This window comes from Eufriesea mexicana, unplaced genomic scaffold, assembly GCF_001483705.2.
Source record: "Eufriesea mexicana isolate 0111107269 unplaced genomic scaffold, ASM148370v2 scaffold202, whole genome shotgun sequence".
In the NCBI taxonomy this organism is placed as follows: domain Eukaryota; kingdom Metazoa; phylum Arthropoda; class Insecta; order Hymenoptera; family Apidae; genus Eufriesea; species Eufriesea mexicana.
The window spans coordinates 375,538-402,055 of record NW_016908372.1 but is presented as its reverse complement, the minus strand read 5'-3'; the positions used below and the strand labels follow the sequence as shown (position 1 = coordinate 402,055).

Below are 26,518 nucleotides of genomic sequence, written 5' to 3'. Positions count from 1 at the left end.
GTGTAGGGTATGGGAACCAAAGTGTCGAGTAATCATACGGGATGTAACGAATTAATCTCCCTGTCACCTCGGGAGATATTCGTGTCTCTGGTGTAAACGATATTCACGAAAATTCATTTACGAGGTAAATCAATTTTTCTGCCCCGAAAAGAAAGGGAGAAAACGAAGAGAAAAATAAAGGAATGAAAATCCTTCTATCTTGGATTTGGGGAAAATAAATACCGTAAATTTTCAGTAATATATAAACCATTCACAGATCTAAATGATCAAATTTACTTCTCGCATTTGGATTTTCTCAAATTATCGCAGAGAAGCATTTGATCGATGTTCAACCCTTTGCACTCAAGAGGCGAGTCTTGGTCCTTTTAATAGCGATTCAATCAGATCTAAAGATGTTAATTAATATATCAAATTTAAAATTACCCAATGACTCGTGGAATATCGAAATAAAATAATTCTACGTCTCAATTTATATACTTTATGGTCCACGTCCACTTTATGGCAGAAAGTCTTCGAATTGCTATTTTTCTGCAACGAAAAAATCGCCGAGTGCAATGGGTTAATTTTCTGTGATTAAAATAAACGCGTACTTCTTGCTTTTGGCCTTCGTCAATTTGACGAATGAGCAGCTCGAATATGCAACACGCAAAGTGTCGCTGGATTAACATAAACGTTTAAAAATTTCCCTCGCGACTTCATAAATTCCGGTAAATGTACACCTCGGGAAGGGCGATTCTCGTAGATTAACGGTAAAAGATAAAACCGAAAGTAATCAATGGCCATTGCATTCAGTGATCTTCCGCACGCTAGAAACTTTTACATATCAATTATTGCAAGCAGTCCGTGTGCTTTTACGCAGGGACGCGTATAAATGTCCCTTGAATTATCCTTAGCTCGAAATTTCATGCAAATTTCATAGTTCGATAATGGTTATACGGTAGTTACACAGAAGAGATCGTCAAATAAATAATGCAGCTTCTTTCTCAAGCGATGACATCGGGAGCGTCCTTCTTCCACCATCCAGCTCGTTTAACAGTCGTGAACCAATGCTCCTTAACATTGTGAGCCTTTCGATCGATTGGCAAAATGATTCGCTGTGAGGACTATATATTCGTAATTGAACCCCTGGACACGATTGGACCGAAGCTTTCTTTAACCGACGTTCAGCTGCCGCCATCCCTTAATAACTATAATTTATGAAGCAGGCCGGTGCCGCGATTTTTCTTACCCCCCTCCCCCGATTGATTCCAGCCCGACAGGGATGCCGTGGCAGCTGGTTACGCGCGAAATGCTTGTAATTAACTTAGAATTTCACGGTCGATCGAATCAATATGGCGGTCATCTTTCGTGGACTTATTATCATGAAATTACCAGATGCCGGACCTGTGATTATGACGTGATCCTTCAGGCGCTCGGAAAAGCGAACACGTCCGAGACACGTAGCCAGTCGTCGACCGAGAGAAAGATTGGTCGAGTGAGATATTCTCGTTGCCTCGACGTTGTTATTGAGACAGCGACAAATTCATACGTGTCGTGCATGGCTGCTCGAATTAACATGCATGAATATTTTGCGACAATTCTTCTCCGGGAATCTTAATTGATTTGGGTCCACGATTAACTGCACGGGTTAAATATGATAGACAATGTAACGCATATCTCGAGGACTCGAGCGAGTAAGAAACTTTTCATCTTTATTTTCATATTTTCACCGCGTGATTTCTTCCAGGGTTTCTTCAAATAATCAGAATTTTATTCGATTTTTCAGGCAATCTCAAAGTTACGGAATTCGTTGAAGAATCTCAATTCAATTGCTTCAGATCTCATTTAAAATGTAATATTTCAAAAAAGAAACTATTTTTCTTTATTTCGATATTTTATCGCTGGTGATTTCTTCGAAGGTTTCTTGAAATAATAGGAATTTCGTTCGATTTTTTTAGATCATTTCGAAGTTAAGGTATTTTTTGAACGTATTCGCAAAATTTTCAGATCCTTGAGCGTAATGTGAAAAATTGGCAAGATAACAATTTGCGAATTTTTATCTATTTCTTACTTGCTGAGATAGAATCGTTAAAGTTCAAAATAGGATAAGCAAGTAATTTATATACAATTTTTAATTTTATACGCGTAAAAAATACACCAAAATTTGTAAATTGTTGCTTTGTTTTCTAATTTCTGCGAGTAAATGTATGCCGATAACGAGTGAGTGAATTAACATAAACGAAAATGTCGCGTGAAATTTCATTGATAAATCTTAATTGATTTGTACTCGCGATCAACTGTACGCTTTAAGGTGTAACGTGTACCTCAAGGACTCGACGTCTTTATTCCACTTTATTTCCAATTGCAATTGTATCTTTCAAATATATCACAGGCTATAACGTGTATTTTAACATCTCGGAATGGTCGGAAAAGAGTATACCTTCATCTCGAAAGTGGTCAGTGGTTTTGGTTGAGCGTTGTTGATATAATAATAATTTTACTCGAGCCTCGATACGATCTTCGAGTTAAGATGTTGTCTGAGATTCTTATGTCGACCACGAGACATTGAGTTAATATGTATGAATGTGTTGGGGTAAATTCCATTAAAAAATATTAATCGATCTACGCCCATGATCAATTATATGCTTTAAGGTGTAATATACGCGTCAAGGATTCGAAATGGCTCTCTTTATTTACTTTTATTTCCAAGTGTTATCGTCGGTGGTGTCTGTTACAGGTTCTTGATACATGTTATAGCCTGCTTCGATTTTTATTTCTCAATTTTCTATTTTTCCTCCTTAAATTTTCGTGTCTTGAAGTTGAGACGTGGCTTCGGTGTTGTTACAGGAGATAGTTACAGTGACGATGACGATAAGTGATCGAATTAATACGTATGAATATATTATACGAATTTTTTCCCAGAAATGATTTATTATTAATTGACTTAATGTCTCCCATAATATATAATATATATTCCAAGGGCTGGGATTGGTTCGGATACAGTTTATCTTTATTTTCAATAATAAAATAGTAACCGTTTTTTCGCTTTTTAGAGTTTCATAACTCGAAGTTGAGATGTTGTCTCAAAGTTGTTATTAAGATAGCGACAGATTGTTACATTAAGGATGAGGGATGGCGTTAATTTGCACGAATATATTACGCGAATTTCTTCGAAGAATCTTATTTAATTAAGACCCTCGATCAACTATAATTACACGTTTCGGATATAATACGAAGCATAATATATGTTTTTCAACTAATAAGCGTGATTAAGACCTCGAAATGATTATTTACCTCGGCGCAATAGCAAAATAAGAACCAAACTACTTTTCAATCATTTTATCAACAGTGATTTTTGATCAATATTTTTCACGCGAGGCTAAAAAATATTCCGCGACGTTTATTCCTTTTCTTCCCCCTCCTAGATTATTTTAATCGCCCTGGAATGAAGATCATCGAGAAACTTTGAAAAATTCTCTAACTTTAAGCGAAAGGAAATCGAGCGATCTTTATTAAGATTTTACTAAAATTTATTCGCTACTTTAATTAACTACATTTCTACGCTTTAAGTACAACACGAAACTCTCGATTGAAATAAAACTGAAGACAAGAAAATTATAGTTCTAATAACAATAAAGAAGCTCGGTTTCCTTCGCAGCAGTCACATTGTCACGAGTACTGGGACGATAAAATTAAATGCTTGAACTCGAAACCAGTCGTCCAATAATATCTCTGTAACGCTACACTGTAGTAATTATACTTCGACCACCATTCCTACGTAGTACAACCACTGCAGCTTCATCTGCATCTACGATATTCCCGAGCGATTCACGACCTCTTTTCTCAAAAATCGTTTATCCACAAATCCTATCTCCGCATCTCCACGGTCTAGAAGTGGTCCTGTTTCGAGCATAATAAACGCCAATTTTTGGGGGGGCAGATCCAAAATTTCTCGTATATTCTTCAAATTTCGAGACTAAATTGGAAACAAGATTTCTTGGGTCCGAATGAATTTTTCCAATAATTAATTCCGATAAGAATATAATTCTGTAGAGAAATACGTACACTAAAAATTAAACGATACGCACTTTACGATTGGAGAAAAACGCAAAACGCAAGGTTAAGTGCATTATTTCTGGTATATTCGACCATCCCGAGTACCAAAAATTCTTTACTCGGCGCAAACTTTTGGAAATGGAATTAAGGAGTAATATAAAGGATCGATACGCGTAGAATCGCATAAACACGTGGAATCTGTATAGCGTGCAGCATGCCAGATACATCCGCGAGGTGAGATAGGATCTATGGATCGCTGTTCGCACCCTTTCGCGCTTCGTTTCAGATTTGATCGCGTCGGACGTCGGTTATGACGCGTCGCCGCGGTGAGATGTAGCCTTGCAGCGACCCCAGCGCCACCCCAGGACGCGTCTCGAAATAGTGGACGGTGTAAAAATGGCGGCTATATTGTCGGCCGCTGAATAAGTTTACGCGCGGAACCGTCGATAAATTAGCGGACTTATTTTTAGCCGTGGATGCTACGAATGTCAGGCATCCGCGGAAGCGTTCCATCAGAAGCGAAAGTTTATTAAATCCGACTGGCACCGAGATAGCTATCGCGGCGACTTGATTAGAGTTCTGCGTGGTAATGGCGTTCTAACCGACGCTCTGTATTCGTTTCGAACACCTATTTATCGTCACCGTGATTTCCGCGCATGTTCACCGCGGGTAGCTCAATTAAATCGACAAGGACCCGATTGTAGGGCTATATGTTCCTCTTAATAGGAGCCGAGGAATGGTATTTCTACGATTTAGTAAATCTGCTACCGTTTACGAGGCTATTTAAGGGGCGAATTAAACGGGGAAAATGACGGAATGAATATTAAGGGACTCGTAAAAGTTAATTATTTACTCCGGACCGTTTAGGTTTGCCCGATTTCATCTTTCTCTCGTTGCCACGCTGCCGATGTAGTTTCATTTCTCGTCTTATTGCCGAAATTCACGAGTACATTGCTTCTTTAATACGTGCCTCGTTAATTCCTTTACGAGTTCGTTTAGTGCCTCTAAGTACCCAGTATCTCGGTACATCGCCTGTTGTAATCTTCAACATCGTATTTGTCAAGATTCTTTTATTTCACACTCGTTTCGAACAATATATCGCGATTATACGCTCATTTTCTGACCACCACCTGATACCGAGCATTTTTAAATCGGCCAACTCGCGTGTAGATCGTAATACCGAATATATACCGAGGATGGCTTTCTGTGTTCCGAGCGGCATACCACTTCGTTTCGATATTTAATCGAAATCGATACCTCGTCGTCTATTTTTTCTAATCGATATTGCAACTTTGTTTCAGTATTTCCTACTCTAATCCTGCGAATTTACGGTCGCTTATATTTCTCGAATCAAGTCGCGATACGAACGGTTACTACAGCGAATCTAACGTAACAGCATTTCCAGTCGGATCTATGTCGATTTTCCCATACAATTTGATCTTCAATTCGATAGCTGTTAATCGACGTATTCGATTCATTGAATTTATACCACGCAGGTGTGCCTCTGTCCTCAGGAATGAGGATGCTGCTGCTACTATGATATTATCGATCCAAGTACTAAGTACTTATCCGTAAAAGTGTTAATACTCTCACCTGTAATAAACGCTAAATCCATCCCGACTTAAAGTCAATTATGAAACACCGGTTAAAAATTCCGTCTGCACTGTTATCTGCTTCTACTACTCGAATTTTCTCGTATTATATATCCGAGTGATTTTTCAAATATTTATCTCTGCCCTAATTTCTTTATTCCCTTTTTCCTCGAGTATGTATTATGTATCCTGTTTCACGACCGATTATATTGGTCATTTGATCAGCCGCGGTGGATTTAGCGTTAAGTATACGATAGCGAGGAATTTCACTTTTAAACCTGCCACGGTCAGATGAGCAGCGAATAAAAACGGAGCAAAAGAGTGAAAAAAGGGAATAACGAGACACGCTGAAAAACTGATCAAGTATGTGGGAAGAAGGATCGCGAAGACGAGCAATTAAGATGATAACGTTGGAATGCGGAATCCTTAATGAAAGTTTTAAAAACGGTTATGTGGGTAGAAAAAGGTAACAGGGACACGCAAATAAAAGTAAAGTTTTAATTAGAATAAGTTAAGAGACCTCGTTTCTTTACCTTGGAAACTATATCGAGAACTCCTATATACGTATAATAAAAATCCGAAATTGCCCACTATAAAATATCATTATAAATTAATCGCTAAATAAAGCAGCCAAGTTTCGTTCACTGTGCATAAATATATCACCGCGATAGCTTTCTGCGTGTCTGTCAAGCACGCAAACGTACGACAAACGAATCCGAATTTGACCGAGTCTGCATATTGGCCCACAATTGTACAATCGATTCCCGTTTAACGAGCAAATAAAACGAAATCACGCTCGCAAATATTTCACCCTAATTGCCGTTTCATCCCTTTGCGTTTAATCACGAAGCGCATAAACGGTCGGCAGACGAACGGAGATTTGGTTGGCCGTGCAAGTATACACGAGCAGTGCGAGATGACGAAAAGCAAAGGCGAGTAGGAAGCAAAAAGGTGGAGTGGCCCGAAGAAGAATAAATCTGTGGGAAGGACCTCTTGCCTGGGCGGAGAGAGGTTGGACCGTTGGGATTATCAGCCACTAATTGCCACGAGCTCGGTACGGTTCGCTTATCGCCCCCCTCTGTAATGCTAATTCGTTCTGGAATCGGGTTCGGCCGCGTGGTTTCCGCGTCGGTTTCGAACGATGGAAAATAGCGGGTACTCGAAGCTGAGCCGCGCAGAAATTACGTAGCGCCATGCACGGTTTACCTGACAGACCGGCCAAAGAGAACATTAATCTGTTACCGGGCGCGCAGCACCGGCCAATGAAATGTTTGCCTAGCTGCTCGTGTTATGTAGATTAGTTATCAGATACACTGGTCTCGAGTTCGCGCTGGAACTTCGGTGCACTATTCGATCCCTCTAGCAGCCCCGCTGAGAATGTAAATTGGACATCCGTGAATTTATCGCGGTTCTCGCGTGATTTCTTCATTCTGATCCTCCCGGGATCAGGCCGGCTAGCTCCGTGGCCAGCGAGAGGGATGCACGATCTCGAATTATGTCGAAAGTTAATTGCCACTTTGTTTCAGCGTTGTTCATAGCGTGTCCCACGCCTTATCTGGATTAATCTCGGAACAGATAGCGAGAGGCAAAGGTTGCCGTCTTCGTGTTATTTTCGGACGCCTGGTACACACTCTCGGCTAGATCGAGGTCGAGTTAAGACGGATGTTCGGTTCAGGTAGACGCGTTTAGGTAATCGTCGTTATCGGGTCGGATGAGTGGATTTCGTATGGACAATGCATCAAATGGATGCTGCAGATTTACGAGATAGTCTCGTAATGTGGGTCCCGTAATGGCGAGTTAATTGCGGATCAGTTGGCGGAATGCAGGTTCGATTCTTGTCGTCGATATGATCAATGTTGGGAAAGATGAGGCGAGATTGCTGCCGATAGAGGTGTTAATCTTGGCTACCTCGCGTAGCGTGTGATTACGCGAATCGAGCGTTGCAAAGAATCGCCGGGGATTCTTTCGCCTAATTGCAAAAAGATCTCGGTCCGTCTTCTTCTTCGGATTACTCGTAATTATTCGTTGCCCGTTTTCTTTCCTCCAGGCGATGATTTATTCGCCGGATTTGCCACCGTATCGAGCGCAACGTACGCGAAAAAACGAACGAGACGATTTACATATTCTCATCTTCCAAAGGTAATAAAGATATTTTATTATCCTGGAAATTTATACTTTAAGGACAGACGTGTAATTATTAAATTGATCGGTAATACGAAATTAGTGTTATTAATAACAAATTGCCGAAACTATGAATGTATAATATAATTAGCAGGAAATAATTGGCTGTTATAATAGAAAAGTAATTATTCAAGGAATTCCAAGTGGTCGTAAATTTTCTGCCGATCTTTGGCAGGCAATCACTGGCTCTGTAAAGGTCGCCGCGACTATTTCCTGTTTTCGGTGCCTTATCGAGAACGACACGCGAAAAATGCAAGTACCGCCATTTACATATTCTCACCTACACGAGCCGGCAAGAACGTTCGATATATCACGGGAACTTGGGCCACAAAGGCGAAAACGTAATTAAAACTAACAAGAGGCATAGAAATCGCTAGATTTATAGTTAACGATAAATCAGCATGGTCGATAACGAATCGGCCAATCGACGAATCTAAAAATCTTCGCTAAAAGCGAAGAAATAAATCACATAGGCGACGATAATGGCAGCCTGATAATTACTTAATCGAATCAGCAACAGTCATTGCTCCACTGACCAATCTTCGTCGGATCACTACCAACTGCGTTGCTATATAAAGGGCGCGGTGTTTCCTGAATTAGGTACCTTATCGAGCACGGTGCGAGGGAAACTGCGAGGAAAACCGGTCATCGAGTACCGAATGCATCCTGCGTCGATTGAACCTGTTTCGCCTCCCTGTCTAGTCTCCCTCTTCATCGCTCACCCCTCGACCAACGCCATCGCGATCTTCCAGATGGTACGTAACCAAAAATCACGCACGGCGCCAACGTTGCACCTGAAACGTCTCTATCCAGTAGCCGGAGGCTCGAGCCTCGCATCGAAAATCGGCCAGTCACATGAGTAATGGGGTAGTCCTACCCAGGAGACAGGCACATACCACGAATCAGAGAAGTAACAAATCCACGGGCCCGCGATGGCATGCCCGTGATCAGTAGCATGCAGATACGCGGCCGTCTTTATTAGCTGAAACATCCATCCAAGTACATTCCGAACCAGACCGACCAGATGTACGATACGACTTTATTCGATGTTTCCCTTCCCGATACGGCTCGAAGCGTACCGGACCACTTTAATGAAACGCGTTTCCTAACGAGACTAGCTCGTAGCTCGACGTTTACCACGTCTTTATTTCAATCTCTTTTGCCTCCTCGATCAGCCTGTCTAATCGCCGAGCGTCACATGCCTGTTCCAAATCCCGTCTTCCTCGCGCCAGTTCCCTGGCGTTGGTGGTTGCGGAATGGCAGAGAGCGAGATACAGGTTGGACAGACGGACACCGGGCAGCACGGTGGATAGAAAGACCTTCAATGTCGTCGAAACGGTACACGAAGACTACCTCGGATCGCGTCTCTTACGCGCATTATCGCGATCTACGTCCACTTTGATTTCGTTTCGCTCGATATCTGCATGCTCTATCGACGCGACTAGCCGGTTCCCCGTGCTCCAGATTGCTCAGGAATTCCTGACGTTTAGACCGAGTTATTGTTCGCTCGAGTGTACGCACCGGGGCAATTTTAATCTCTCCTTGGCCCGCCACACGTACCTGTTCTGTCAGCGCGTTTGATTAAAAGGAGCTCTCGGCTCTGACTAGAGCACGGCCGATTCGCGACAGTCTCGGTTTGCTTCTTTTCGGATATAACAGAGATTCGTGTACGGTCCGCTGGCTAGGACGACGACCCGATTGCTGGTTACGGCTTATCGAAAGTCGCCGGTTTACCCTATCCAGGCTAGCTACCTGTCAGTGGTGCCCCGGACAGGGTTAGCCAGGGATGCCTTCACCGGGAACTCGCTTCTACGCGTCGTGCTCAGTTGCCGTTTCTTCCATTGTAAATGCATGATGGACACTCGGTTGCTTCGTAGGTTCATCCTACGATGAAGGATCGCTAATTTGAACAGGATGATATTCAGAAACGAGGTTTGTACCGGAGATATCGACGCACTCTATCATCGCCAATCCCACGCAACGATCATAGACTACTATGACCGAAGAACTTCCTGGATCGTCTCATAGGATAAGGCGTGATACGATTGCGATTAGGGATGAGACTAGAAACTGATTAATCCCTGAAAAAAGCGGTAAATTTAATAAATTTGGCGAGTGGAGAGTAGTCTAAGGTCGAAAGACTTCGCGACTGGGTAGTTGTGTAACGATGAAAACCGCCTCTGCCACAAAGTCGAATGGAATTCCGATCTGCTCGATGCACGAGGATGGCACGGACTATCATGGAAACGCGGGAAGGAATCTCGAAAGTAGCAAGATTAATCGGTCATTAAATGTATCCCCCTGCGAAATGCTACACTGTCAAGAGTGTATCAACCCCGGGGAACGCATTCCTTTTGTCCGGTACTAGTTACAGCGACGCGGTGGGAAAAAAAAGGAACGAAACAGGGAACGATAGTAGTTAAGGGCTAAACCTGTTTCTCAGGCTCGCATAGCCGCTCCTGTATTTCGATCAAACGTCATTGGCTTTAATTAAGTCTCGAAAACGCTGATCGCGGACGACCATCGATTCGTCTTCTCGCCCACGAATTCGAATTATCGGATTTACCACGATCGACAGTTGGGATGCTGTTCCTCGCGGTGGCAGATAGAAAAATCGTTTCGCAGCGTAGGAGTCTGCAACTATTTTCGCGAGAACGCCTCGTTGCATTTCTTTGGGTGCTGGGATGAGATTTATCACGGGTCTCGAAATGGACGATTAGAAGGCACCTCGGTAGATCAAGACCATGTGCCTTTTGCGCGAAATTAGATTACAAAATGACGATTTTATGGGATCAAGGCGAAATTTTGTCAACGCAATGAGGGAGTATGGAGGATCTCTCTGCAGCAGATATTCGAGCGATTATTAAAATTATCCAGCAACCCAAAGAAACGTCTGCTTCTCGTTGTAACATTAAGCATCCTTATTAGACAATTATTAACGTATAATAACGAACCGAGCTATTGTTTATGCAAAATAGTAACAGAATAAATTAGATAGAAACCACGAACGATAGATGTCGCCATTATCTCATGTGTGGCGCTTTGATCGATGATTGCACATCCATACTAACCAATCATTCATTCTGAATCGTGCCTTTTGCGCGAGATTAGATTACAAAATGACGATTTTATGGGATCAAGGCGAAATTTTGTCAACGCAATGAGGGAGTATGGAGGATCTCTCTGCAGCAGATATTCGAGCGATTATTAAAATTATCCAGCAACCCAAAGAAACGTCTGCTTCTCGTTGTAACATTAAGCATCCTCATTAGACAATTATTAACGTATAATAACGAACCGAGCTATTGTTTATGCAAAATAGTAACAGAATAAATTAGATAGAAACCATGAACGATAGATGTCGCCATTATCTCATGTGTGGCGCTTTGATCGATGATTGCACATCCATACTAACCAATCATTCATTCTGAATCGTGCCTTTTGCGCGAGATTAGATTACAAAATGACGATTTTATGGGATCAAGGCGAAATTTTGTCAACGCAATGAGGGAGTATGGAGGATCTCTCTGCAGCAGATATTCGAGCGATTATTAAAATTATCCAGCAACCCAAAGAAACGTCTGCTTCTCGTTGTAACATTAAGCATCCTCATTAGACAATTATTAACGTATAATAACGAACCGAGCTATTGTTTATGCAAAATAGTAACAGAATAAATTAGATAGAAACCATGAACGATAGATGTCGCCATTATCTCATGTGTGGCGCTTTGATCGATGATTGCACATCCATACTAACCAATCATTCATTCTGAATCGTGCCTTTTGCGCGAGATTAGATTACAAAATGACGATTTTATGGGATCAAGGCGAAATTTTGTCAACGCAATGAGGGAGTATGGAGGATCTCTCTGCAGCAGATATTCGAGCGATTATTAAAATTATCCAGCAACCCAAAGAAACGTCTGCTTCTCGTTGTAACATTAAGCATCCTCATTAGACAATTATTAACGTATAATAACGAACCGAGCTATTGTTTATGCAAAATAGTAACAGAATAAATTAGATAGAAACCATGAACGATAGATGTCGCCATTATCTCATGTGTGGCGCTTTGATCGATGATTGCACATCCATACTAACCAATCATTCATTCTGAATCGTGCCTTTTGCGCGAGATTAGATTACAAAATGACGATTTTATGGGATCAAGGCGAAATTTTGTCAACGCAATGAGGGAGTATGGAGGATCTCTCTGCAGCAGATATTCGAGCGATTATTAAAATTATCCAGCAACCCAAAGAAACGTCTGCTTCTCGTTGTAACATTAAGCATCCTCATTAGACAATTATTAACGTATAATAACGAACCGAGCTATTGTTTATGCAAAATAGTAACAGAATAAATTAGATAGAAACCATGAACGATAGATGTCGCCATTATCTCATGTGTGGCGCTTTGATCGATGATTGCACATCCATACTAACCAATCATTCATTCTGAATCGTGCCTTTTGCGCGAAATTAGATTACAAAATGACGATTTTATGGGATCAAGGCGAAATTTTGTCAACGCAATGAGGGAGTATGGAGGATCTCTCTGCAGCAGATCTTCGAGCGATTATTAAAATTATCCAGCAACCCAAAGAAACGTCTGCTTCTCGTTGTAACATTAAGCATCCTCATTAGACAATTATTAACGTATAATAACGAACCGAGATATTGTTTATGCAAAATAGTAACAGAATAAATTAGATAGAAACCATGAACGATAGATGTCGCCATTATCTCATGTGTGGCGCTCTGATCGATGATTGCACATCCATACTAACCAATCATTCATTCTGAATCGTGCCTCTAAAATGAGAGGGTCGTATATCCTGCATAAGGTCAATTATCCGGCATACAAAAATTAATCCAAGTATTCAAGTGTGAAACCAAAGCGATCCAATCCATTCATTTGTTTATCGTATATGTACAATTTATAACGAGAAACATTTATAATACATTGTTTGCCTAGTTCATTTAAAAACCATTTCTTGACTTTGTCAACCTCATTCCACGAGTTTATTTAACACTAGGTTTACAAACGCTATCTGTATACCTATTTCTAAGCACACCTGTCAAATTGACAGATAAAGGAAACCACGTGCCACTTTTTCAACGATTAGTTTAATTTAAAAACAATTATATATTATATTAACAGTCTTAATATAAGATAACTAAATCTGTTATCATCGTATAATTGAAGCAACCCTTCCGTCAAATCTGGCGTTAAAAATGTCTCTAATCGAAAAATCGTTGTATCGCGCAAATCGAGAATCGCTGTCGTAATCTTCGAATCAGAATCTTCGTAAAAATTCGAATTTTATAACCTTCCCTCGCTTGATCTCACGAATGAATAGTAATTCCTGCCAGAAAATATTGGTACCGATACTGCACAAATGACCACCTTCGCAAACGAATAATAATAACTTTCCAAAAATAGCGTAAAAACATCGAACAAATTACTGGGAAACATTTCAATCTTCGCAACGCAACAGTAACAAATTCCAGGGAAAAAAAAAAAAAAAAAAAAAAAACACCATAGGGAATCCAACATTTCTGCCATTTCTATCGCTTCCACTGTTCCTATAGTACCTTGACAAACTTCATAGTAACAGCTCCTCTTTGAGAAAAAATCCCGCAAGAACACCCGACAAACTACCATGGAGCATTTCTACCCTAACACAGAGCTCGTTAAAACGGAATCATTTACCGAACCCGTCATCCGTGCTTCGAAAGCCGTCCCGTACGGTCGATTCTCTTTTCCCTGCTGCATTTCTGTAATTTAGATGGTCGCGATAGCGTATCACGGAATAGGAAGAGGTGGAGAGGAAGCGGTGGACGTCGCGTGGCACTCGGCCGCTCGGTTTTCTTTCCCGAGGAATGCCCAGGCCGTCTGTCGGAGGCGTGCTACGGGGCGATTTTATCGAAAGGTAGAGCAACTTTTTCTCATAGACAGCTTGACTTACCGAGCCGTAAAGAAGACCACAGGAATCCATGCACAGGTACAGGCAGGTCGCGACACCTTGGATCCTCAGCTGACCCCTGGACACGGACGTTCGTTGAAATATCGCTGGAAAAATAGAAGAAAAATAGAGTTAATGGCGATGAAGCGAAGGCGCATTACCATGCGATTCGATCGAGTTTAGTATCGATTAAGCGACGATGGGACCTCATTTACCGGCTAATTTTCTGATAAGAGGCTGCACCTTGCGAGGCAACTAGGTAAAGACCTATTGATTTACTCCGGCTACTAATCTGTGTACCAGTCACGCTGCACGGCTATTAGCGGATAATAGCCGAAGCGTAGATTAATAATTTATCCTCCGCTTAGCTTTGCTCGAAGAATAGCCTGTAATACGATTTCCATCCAACCCGAATGCGCCTGGAACACCGTATTCGCTCTCAAACTCGTCCTTTCATTCGAGACCCTTCTTCTTGCACACCGGCTACCTATTCCAGCCCCAACACGGCTCAACCAACGGATTCAAGAGTGCATTCGATCGTAGATGAGTTTTCGTAGCCAAAAACAGCGACAGCGAGCAATACTCTGGCAAGCAAGACCTACACGTAGCTATCCTACATTTCGCGAATCCATCAAAGTCTGTTCGAAGCCTGCCAAGAAGGTCACTGGCTTTTTTTCCGACCGATTTTCCGCAGGCTCATGGACTCGAGGTCCATTTATCCTCCGGGGCCGGATGTACCATGCTTCGACTCGCCCCTCACTCAACTCCGCAGTGTAATTATTACCATTTTTCACCGTATGGAAATACAAAATATACATCGCGCCGCATTTTTGACAATTCCACCGGCGAATCGAGCGCCGAGTCGGCCTCAAGGTATCGATTATGGGAATTGAAATACGTTAAGGGACGAGTAATCAAATGTTTTGTCGGTTGAGAAAGCTCGAGTCCCGGATCGCTACTTATCGATAACATCGCAGGGACATGTTGCAAATAATAACTGTCTCTTCTCTGTTCCCTCTCAGCCGGCGTTTTACGATTATGTTTGCCGCGTGTTACACCGCGGACGGTCATTAATTTAATGTTTCCCGGCTAAAAATCATTGTAATAATATTGTAGTAGGTACCGGCGGTTTAATTGAAGTTTCAGAAGCCAGAGAGGAAATCGAATTACGCCTGCATGGCCCCTGTGGACGTTGGAATTAATACGAGATTCTGGGTCGGCGATTTTCCTCCTGGCAGAACTGCTTCCATTTTATTTCGTGTTTTATATTCCCTTGCCAAGGTTTCCGTGGATGATACATTTGCGAGAGTGGAAATCTCTTCGAGTATATCGGGAAATATTATCATCGGATGTATCCATTAGATGGGTATCGCGATTTTAATATCGTAATCTGGATTACACGGTCGTTCGAATGGAATTATCCCAATACTCGGATGTTTTTAGAGCGAGTAGTTGTTTATATTATACACGAGTAACAGACAGCGGCGATTCATCAGACTATTTACCAAAAATGTCCCTAAACCGACAGATCCCTTTTTCAAAAACAGCCTCGAACAATGCATTAGAATTGCTAACAGGTGTCAACGGAGAGGATACTTCGATGATCTAAACCGTTCTAATAGTTGGAGTAGATAATAGCGATTTCAGTGGTACGATGAACATAAGCGAATATAACGCTAAACCTACCACAGCCGGTGAAATTGACCGGTAGGTGGGAAAAAGGGAGGAAGAAAAATCTTCAAAGAATGAAATAAAATATTAAAAAATCGATTATACGTATATTAGAAAACAAATTACGCTGTCAAGTGACTATAGCGACAACAAAGCTTTCAAAATAGCCATTTAAGTCGTGACAGGTTTAGGGTTAATTACAGCTCTAAAGGGAGGAAGAAAAATCTTCAAAGAAAGAAATAAAATATTGAACAATCGATTATACGTATACTAGAAAACAAATTACGCTGTCAAGTGACTATAGCGACAACAAAGCTTTCAAAATAGCCATTTAAGTCGTGACAGGTTTAGGGTTAATTACAGCTCTAAAGGGAGGAAGAAAAATCTTCAAAGAAAGAAATAAAATATTAAAAAATCGATTATACGTATACTAGAAAACAAATTACGCTGCCAAGTGACTATAGCGACAACAAAGTTTTCAAAATAGACATTTAAGTCGTGGTAGGTTTAGCGTTGCAGCTCTATCTCGGTACGAGTCAACGCTAATTTTTAACGGCTTGTCCTGAATTAATTTAACAAAGTGAACAAAATTTCTTTCCCATCCTAGGAGATGGCAGGACACGTTGGAACACTCGGATTGCGATCAGCTAAAAATTTTCTAAGCTCTAACAGCTCTGAAATCTATGGACACCTTTACCACACCCGCAGTCCGGCAGCCATATTATAGCGAAACGTCGTACAACGTTTGCAGGAGTGAATGGATTATCCCTTTGCACTCGAGAAGTGCTTCTCAGTCACCATTTAATCGGATTCTAAAGATCGTTGTTAACTAATATCTCGAATTTAAAATTGCCCAGCGACGCGTGGAATATCTAGGTAAGTTCTACGTCTTCCAATTAATTTGCATTTCTTATATACTGCTTTGAAAATATCGTCGACATTATGGCAGAAAGTCCTCGAATTACTATTTTCCTGTAACGACAATATCGCCGAGTGCAAAGGGTTAACCGCATTTAAGAATTAAAACGCAAGGTACACATCGACGCGAACCGCGGTGTGAAATTTGTGATGCACATTCGAAACTGAGACCTAATCACGCGTGTATCTCTGCATTGATATACTGATTCTATTAGTAAGATGTGTATAATCGATGACGGAAACACGGCTGAGTCGTAAGCTAGGTGAGGCGCGAACAAGGGCGCGTTCAAATGAGCAGAATAAACCAAAACGAAGAGGAACAATCAAACAAGGACTGCTTTCCAGTAGCTGAAACGAGAATATCAATTCCCGTGCCGGCTTAAATAACGTTTCTAGAATTCACTATGAGAGACCCTTTCGTCTAATAAAGGGAAAATACGAGCTTGTCGATACACGGATAATCTTTTCCTAACGAATGGGCAGGTGTGAGAATTTATCGGTTATGCGAATTTCATGCAAGGAGACCAATAGCCGTGGGCCTTATATGTTGTTGACTTATCTTTATGTCCCAGGTAACCGAAGAGTAGATTCGTTTACCGTGGCCGACACGAATTTACAGAAATTCACGTAGGTGTTATGCCAAGTTAAAAAGTGATATAGTTCCAGTCTGTGTACCTTGGCATGGAATGGACTATTTAAAATGGAATTTCGCTGTTGCACGTATCATTGTGTTCTTTAAAGCAACGACAGTTTAGTACGAAAGGTAAGTATAACGAGGTGCATTTTATATATGATACTTCCCAACAACGTAGCGTAATATACTAAAAGTATTGTAACACATGTTCTCCATGTAGATTTATATAGCATCGTTTCACGAGTGCTGGTTCGCTTGCATAACGCTATTATATAGAAGGCACTATTACAATATTACATTCGAGGTTATAATCGAGGGTTTAAAACGTAATATCGATTTCAGTTCTCTAGATAATTTCAGAGAACCGTTATCTGCTATGACTTACGAAGAACCGAAGTCCCAGGTGAAATGGGTGTATCGATATCGGTTATGGTTCGCGCGTAAAACTGTCAATGCTGTTATTAACAGGAATTTATACGCGGAATGGAATCTCGAAAAATGAAAAAATATCAATTTCTGTCTGAATAAAACACACATGCGCCATTATATCTTAAAATACGTACTGAAAATAAATAAGCGTGTACAACTGTGAGCCTGTGTTAGTAGAAGTCACCAGAAATACCCGATACGAATGTTTTCACTAGGAAACTCATTTTGACAGGTTTTGGCACGGTAACACTAAACTCACTATGACCGGTATACTAACTGGCGGGTAAAAGTGAGAAGGAATTAAAATTTACAGAAAAGTAGGAAAAAATGATTACTGTATATTAGAAGAAAAATATCGCAAAATCGATCAAAATTACCAAAAGCGATGTCAAATGTGGAATTTTAAATCGAAAGTTTGAAAATGATCTACTAACTTAAATTCCTGTTATTGGCGCTAGGACTACCAAGGGGATGAAAATAACTAGTTTCGGATATTTTATTTTGAGAAAAATTTATGCTTGTCATAAATTACCAAATTATGCTTGGTAATAAGAACTACCAAAGGGATGAAAATAACTAGTTTCGGATATTTTACTTTTAGAAAAATTTACCAAGCATAATTTCGTAATTCGACAAGCATGAATTTTCGTCAAAAGCAAATTTTTGTCAAAATAAAATATCCGAAACTAGTTAGTTTCATCCCTTTGGTAGTTCTAGTGTCAACGAGATTACCTTCATCCCTGTAAAATATACGTAGCTACTCGTCAGTAGATCAGTAGTTTTAGTGCGAATCACCGTATAACAAAGTAGAATACTTTTACTCATAAACGCAATGGCCGTGTGCTATAAATTTTGTCGATTAGTTGGAAAAAGCATGAATTTTCGTCAAAAGCAAATTTTTGTCAAAATAAAATATCCGAAACTAGTTAGTTTCATCCCTTTGGTAGTTCTAGTGTCAACGCGATTACCTTCATCCCTGTAAAATATACGTAGCTACTCGTCAGTAAATCAGTAGTTTTAGTCCGAATCATCGTATAACAAAGTAGAATACTTTTACTCATAAACGCAATGGCCGTGTGCTATAAATTTTGTCGATTAGTAGGAAAAAGCATGAATTTTCGTCAAAAGAAAATTTTTGTCAAAATAGAATATCCGAAACTAGTTAGTTTCATCCCTTTGGTAGTTCTAGTGTCAACGAGATTACCTTCATCCCTGTAAAATATACGTAGCTACTCGTTAGTAGATCAGTAGTTTTAGTGCGAATCACCGTATAACAAAGTAGAATACTTTTACTCATAAACGCAATGGCCGTGTGCTATAAATTTTGTCGATTAGTTGGAAAAAGCATGAATTTTCGTCAAAAGCAAATTTTTGTCAAAATAAAATATCCGAAACTAGTTAGTTTCATCCCTTTGGTAGTTCTAGTATCAACGCGATTACCTTCATCCCTGTAAAATATACGTAGCTACTCGTCAGTAGATCAGTAGTTTTAGCGCGAATCCTCGTATAACAAAGTAGAATACTTTTACTCATAAACGCAATGGCCGTGTGCTATAAATTTTGTCGATTAGTTGGAAAAATTCTTCGGCTCTCTCTTTTCGTGTAACTCCGAGCTTGTTCTCCCTTATCAGCGATTCCTAATAGCACTTGCTTATCCTGCAGCTCGTTCACGGCAAACTCGATACCGTCGTTACAATTCGACACGCGATGAAAATCGCGCAGCGTGATCCCAGGCACCTGCGTCCTGTAAATTTCACCGGCGTGTAAACACCGCAGCTCGGCGTTAATCTGCTCTTTTTCTCGTCTCTTTCTCCTCTTTTTCTCGTCTTGTTTCGCGTCCGCGCGATCAAACAAACTGCTCATTTTCCCCCGCGACGAGCACACACGCGCCACCGTGACACACGAGGAGAGAAGAGGCCGAGAGAGTAATCGTGGTCACGTTTAAATGAAATTCAGCAGATGAGCGACAAGGCACGTCCAGTGGACGGAACGGAGCGGAACGATGTCGTGAAGTGGCAATTTGTTAATGCGAACTGACGTCTCGAGCTGCCCTCGTGAAAGCGTCTCGAACCGTGTAATTTTTGTATTTTCTTTGTCACATCATCGGCGCACCTCCACGTTGGCTTTTTATTTTTTCAGCCCGTGTCAGGAGTAAAGAGTCGAAGGGAACAGGCACGTAAGCTCGTGCCTGCCCTCGGGTCTTGCGACCAGTCTCCTTAATGCCCCCTCGCGCCGTTGTTTTGTGTGTAGCACAATTGCAATCGCGTGAAGCGTATATTTCAATTCGTGATATCTCTGTAATTTTCCTGCTCGGCGGTATTAAATCCGTTTATAAGCTCGCGCGCAGCATATATATACACGAATCGTAAAGTACTTATGCTAATTTTCCTTCGCCGTTAATTCAAATTTTACCGCGTCAATGGCGGAATATCAATTTTGTATATTTTCTTATTCCTCCGGGGTTAAAAAGGCCTGAAATCGAGGCTTATTTCCCGCGGGAATTTATTTTATCCGTTTTATAATACACACCGGGATGGAAACTGAAAAATACCTTGATAACGTATGTTGTTCGACGAAGCAAGTAATTACACGCGTAATTAAAGATCCGCCTGTTCGAAATAGTAATCAGGGTGACTTAACCGTGTTAATTAAAGACGATGTAATAAACATCGACTTATCGAAACCTTCTTTTTAAACTTCTTCCACCGTCATTTAACGATATTATCCCTTCGCAATCGAAGATTTCCTTTCGTGCTAACGACTTAATCCTGTTCTGTTACAAAGTAGACAACTTTTTCTACTTTTTGCAATAATATTTATCGTAAGAAGAAATCAGGTGATTATTCACGCGCGCAATTCTTTCGTTTAAATACACTCGAACTTTCGGCATGTAATTAATTGGGAATTTTTGCATAATAGAACCCTACACAGGTGGCATTCAATTTTATTCGGTAATCGAACAAAATTAAAATGAAATGAAATAAAATTAAATAAGAAAACGAAATAAAAGAAAATTTTCAGAAAATTTTCAAAAGAAAATTAGACGCACAATGATTAATTTTGCAACGCTATACTTGGATGCTAGATTTCTCGTATATTTACCAAGTTTACAATCAAACAACGCGATTCTCACCTTCCTCTATTACGTCACGATGCTACGCGAAAAATGAACGCACCGTCCATAAACAAATTCGCAAATTACGCGTTCCAATTTCCCAAACAATTTCCTCTAACGCCCGCTCCATTTTCGCAACGTCACACTTCCGCGGCAAATTCGAAATTCACCATGAAAATTACCCCAAGCACGCACAAGCGCGCGCGCACGCACGCGCAGTAGATGGAACGTCTCCCGCGTTAATCATCGTATCAAAAGCGCCGCGGGAAAGGCGGTCATTAATTAAAAATCCCGTGGCGCGGCCGTCGTTAACCGGGCGTCCGACATACACCATCTCGATACCGGGTTTACCTAGCGAAATTTAATTAGCATAATGTGTCGGCGGCCGCTCGCATTAATACAACTTGAGCGGCCACTCCGTGGTGACTTTTTAATTATTCATAATCGTAATCGTTTAAGCGAGCCAACAACGAAGGGTACAGAGGCGGCCGAACAGGTGGAAAAGGGGTGGAACGAGACAGAGTGGGACTGCGGGATGAAAAAGACGCGAGCCAATTGAAATTCTTAATCAATCGAGGAACCTTAATTTCTGCTGTACTCAGCTGCTGGCAACGTTTAATGCGTGACACACGAGTCGACAGATCGCAACCCTTGTTGGCCGAAATTTGCCAGCAGCAACCTCGACTCTTAATAAATTACCGATCCGCAATTACGCATTTTTCATCCCTCTTGCATCGTGGATAATTTACACGATTGTCCCTTGACGTCTCGCCGCGAATTCTCCCTCGGTACTTTCGCGGATGTCCGGTCGATAGAGGATACGTCGGATGACCCGCAAACTCGTTTCGCCTGCGTGAAAATACGCCATTTGTCCGCGTCTGCGTAACGTCGCCTTTTTGCTACCTCGGAGAGGCGGCCAGCCTCGTCTCTTGGGACAATCAAGCATCGAGACGAATGAGAGTACCCGCGCGAGTACTGTCTCATTGCTCGACAAATCGACGACTAGGACCCGCTTCGCGCCGAGGACCGCTATTACTCGCGAAAAAGTCAGGGGGATGGTCTCGTGATATCTTAAACGATGGGGTTATCGATGGCTCCAGGGACAAATAGAAATAAAAATAGAAAACACGAGTAGCTCGTTTAGCGATCCGTTTATTAGGTACGATCGCCTAAGATATTCACGAAATTATTAAATATAATATTAATATAATATAAATATAATATTAAATATTAATCGATAACCTAATTCCGTCGATACAATCAACGACCAATTTGATTCGCCAATTACAAAACAAGCAAACTTCCGACGTTGTTGTCTGAAAGTTAGTTGAAAAGCCAGATACCTCATAGCGAAGGAAAGCAGTCTGTCATTATCGAAATGACAGTGCGGACAATTGTCGCTATTTTTCCGAATTTTTACTCGGCGACGGCAAGCTGTGCCTGCTTCCGTCCCCGATACCGGTCAATATTTAAGTGTCAAACGCTCGCCCCGAGTGAGAGCAACCTGACCTAACGCCTGCAAGTACAGCTGGGCGGGTATGTTCCGTTAGATGGATGGCATTAGCCTATATTGGCAAGAAGAAGGTCTCAGAATAAAATTCCAAGTGACCAGGCAGTCAGGAGTATGACGTTTGTGTCTAAACCGAGTCGCGTGATTGATGGCGAGAAAGTCTACAAGTTTGGTAGGATGGACGTTGGTGGCTGTATGAACGAAGAGGGTCTAAAAATAAAATTCCTCGTGACTGGAAAATTAAAACTTTCGTGTCGTAATCAAATTACACCTGCTTCGCTCGTCTTCTCACAGTTATGAGATAGAGAGTAGACTCACTGGGTTTCGAGCTAGCAGCAGAAGCCTAGAAACTCGTCACAGATATAGTTCCTTTTGGTAGGATGGATAGAATGGTCTATATTGGCTGAAAAACATACGAGATTTTAATTGTAATAAGAATTTTTAATTTCGTTGAAATATAGACGGAAGCACGAAAATTATTCGTCGAAGCTGCGACTCTATTCCATGGGATGAATAATGTAACTGGGAAAAGGCCCAAGAATGAAGGCCTTCGTGGTCAAAAGGTTGAAACCATGCCTTTTGTGCTTCAATCGAATTACGCGATTAGAAATGGGATCTATTCTACTTAGTTAATCTCCTCGTAGTCGTGGACTAGGTAGAAGATGCACTAGGCTTTGAGTGATAGGCGAAAGTCAAAAAACTCATCAGAGCTACAGCTCTATTCGGCAGGATGAATGCAGTAGCCCACATTAGACAAAAAAGGGCCAAGATTAAACTATGTTGCGGTGAGAAGAGCGGAGACTATGTCTTCAGTACCGTAGCCGAATGAACAGATTAAAAGGCGACGGTGCAATTTATCCTGCTTGTCACCCCATCGTGGTTACGAGCTGGAGGGTGGAGCGCAGTTGATGAGGTATGGGAGGAGACCCGAGGTTCTCATGTCAGCTTTAGCTCAGTGTAACAATAATTGTACGGTGTAGACCCTCCTACACTTGTCGCCAGGCCAATAACAGGGTTCTCGCGTGTCCCTGGCAAACCATCCTCTTCGTCAAATACAAGGGGTGCTAAAAAGTACCCTGTCCACCCTTCCACTTCCCAATAATTAAAGATCGTTTTATCACTGCGGTGAGAAAGGGTGTAATTTCGTATTGTCATGTGCCAGTTTGCCGATTTATAGCTTCGATTTCTTCCCGATCCGAGCTACGGTCAGTTGTTGTCTTTTTACGAATCGATGCATCCTCTTATAGCCCGTCGGAATAATGGATGTTTTGAAGAATTTCGGGTGCTCGGTGTTCCTTCTAGCGCCTAGACGATCCATCCTGCTCACCGGGTCCTTCCGTATCTGACAATTACTAATTTCGGAAGGCGTTGGTAGCAGTGGAACGCTTTGTCAGGGGTCAGACGCGGGAATCTCTCTCTCGGAAGCATCCAAGAAGCCTAAGAAAAGGTGCGCGAAGCGTATCACGAGTTCTAAGCGAATATTTAGGATATTTAGAATGGCACATCGATTTCGTCCCTTTCTCGACCGGTCTCTCATACATCTTCCAACCTATCGTCCACTCTCCCGATTTCTAAACCCTGGATCCAATTAGTCAAGTCACCTACACTCGAGCGACTCGAATCCGAGCAACCTGAACCACTTTATCAACGCGAATCTGTTACTTCCTTGACTTGAAATATCTCTTCCAATCTTTAAACCAACTCGAGACACGCGCCTGGCAGCGAAGTCCTATCAGTGGGGCAAGCAGCGAGTTCCCAAACGAGACTTCTTCTTTCTCCGCTCTTTTCTTCCACCTGATCACCGCGTTGCATTGCAGCGACGCGTGGTTAGGCGAAATTTATCGATCCGAGGAAAGAAAAGCGAGGCGTCGCATCCGGGATGAGGCCTCGCGTCATTGACACGTTTCTGTCCCGCGGTGAAATGTTTATGAAGCATGGCCAAGATGAGTCCGGCTGACTCAGCGCGTGTCGCCTCGCGATTAATTCAATTTCGCCCTGATTCCATCGTTGCCTTTGCATAAAAAGCCACGGGACCGTGATTAATTCCCGCGGTCAGGAGGTTCGGCAAAAACTGGTAGTCGATATATTATTCGTCATTTCGCGAGAATGCGTTATCCGCTGGATACGAGATACCTTTTTTGCGTGAAAAATTATTATACCCTGGGAAATAACAGCCAGGTGTATACAGGCATGCCTACCGTTTTCTTCTCTATCCCGCTCCCTGATGAGTTTTAATGAATTACTTAGTGAAACTGATCTTCGGCCGGCAATTTAAACGGAAAGAATGCGTGTAATGAAAATTTTCGAGCAGAGATAAACGAGGTTGCCGCAATAAAGCAGAAGAAAGTGTAGGCATTGTCTCATCCCTCGAAATAAAAATAGACCGACGATGGTGAATGACTTATTGGATAGCTCATGACGTTGCCTTCGTTTTATTGTCCCTGATTACATTATCTATGCAGTCATTGATGACGGGACGGTTACTGGAAAAATTCTTCCAATGGAAATTTTTAGATAGTTAAAATCTCGCGATATTAGTATTAAAAATGGAGAATAAACGCCTACGATTTCGAGAAAATCGGATAACATAGTCAATGGAAATTAATGCAATTCTTCCCAATGTCGACTAATTTATTGTTAAATTTCTTATTAAATTTATTATCTTTTAAATTTATCTCGAGTACGTGCTTGTATCATACGTGTAATACTATGTATATGCGATACGTAAAGGAAAATGGGTTCAGAACGCAAAATAATCGTTATGAAATAATATTTTCCTAGCAAATAATTCCGCGTTTCTAATCCTTTGTGAATAATTAAGCGAATAATTAACCTAGGTTACTGGCCCATAAAGGATAATATAATCGAGTTACAGATGCGAACGAGACGAATGCGTTATCGCGAATGTAAGCGTGATCAGTGATAAACAATCTGTCCAACGGAACAGTCGAATTACGTTTGAATTATGAACGTTCTCTTACACTGAATACCGATGGAAAGTCCAAGAATACAAATAGGAGTATCAGGACCTCACAACGGGTTCCCAACAGCTCATTTACTGTAATTGAGTGTTCAATAAATCTGTTGGTAAAGATGGAAACAAATCGTAATATATACGGAGAGCTCGTTCGAAACGAGAAAGCTCGTTTTATCGGTTACCTTGCATCGTGAAATAGCGATAGTGTAATAATAGAGTGTTAAGTAAGCACCGAAACGTGTCTCATTTTAATCGAGCCTTCGACAATTCTCGTTTACAGCGTGGAGAAGTAGCGGGTTTAATCAGCTGCTCGCTCGAATCAGCGAAGAAAACGGGAAAAAGTATTTATAAACGGTATTCGAACGTGAAGAGGAACGAATGGCGGCAACTGTTCCATTGGGTCAGACGAGTGGGTGACAATTTCTTGGGCAATCATCTTCAATCGGATGAGTATTGGGTGCTTTACGTTTTAGCATGTTTACAGCCGGTCATGAATCGGAAATTTATGTATTAAGGAAAGTGTCTGCTCGCGCGATGATTCTGCATCGCGGCAAAAATAGTGCATAAAGTGTAATTTTAAAATGTAATTTTATTTTTCTATCGAGAAAACTGTATAGCGATTAGTAGAATTATTCGTGGGAAAGTTGATTAATCGCAATTGATAAATCGTTCTTGCGATATTTACAAAGATCTGTCAATGTAATGGAATTATCCGATATTAATAAATAGGAAGAATAAATTAGACGCGATCAGAGAATAACGAATTAAAAAATTGGCTGTCAAATATGATTATGCGATTATTTCTTTCACGTATATTCAATATTGATATTATTGAGATTTATTTAAGGTTTAATTAACGTCGAATTCACAGCCGAGAAAGCAAGAAGAGAAGAAACATTCGTCGTTTATCATCGACTCTGACAATATAAATCTTTCAGAATAATATAGCGCAATTATCTTAGCTTAAAAATCGAATTTCATTACCGAAGAAATTATTAATTTCCTGACCCACAACCGGAATCGTGTTTTTCTTCTTCTTCGAACACGCTTTCCAATTTCCTTTTTCCCGGTGACCCTCTTTTTCTTGTTTCTTCATAAATTTTCGTCCTTTCTCTCGCCGAATAATTTATTCAAATTGCCAAATGAATCACCGTCCTTTCTTTGAAATAGTCAATAGGATAAATAAAAATAGCAACGAATTACGATCACCGACTCTGTCGTCGACTTTATCTTCGACCCAAAGCCTGAAATGTCAAGATGAGGTTAGGATCAAACGTGAAAACCTTCGCGATATATTTACAATCACACTCTCACCCGTTATCGATAATTCGAAAATAAAAGACACGGATACAATTCGACATAAATATATCCTCATCGACTCAATTGCACGGGATTTAAACCAACGCGCGTTGCTATGGCAGAGAGAGAGACATCGCTGTCCGTTGACATAACACCCTTACAAACGATTCCCATCGAACCCCGGCGT

General features: G+C 41.2%; 1 protein-coding gene across 1 annotated transcript in view; it reads right to left on the bottom strand.

Moving 5' to 3' along the window:
* The window catches only part of LOC108555612 (uncharacterized), a 259,877-nt gene that overhangs the window by 77,110 nt on the left and 156,249 nt on the right, over positions 1-26,518 (bottom strand). The window contains exon 2 of the mRNA XM_017911378.1: positions 13,782-13,885. Coding sequence (XP_017766867.1) covers positions 13,782-13,885 — 104 coding nt within the window. The remainder of the gene's footprint in view (positions 1-13,781; positions 13,886-26,518) is intronic.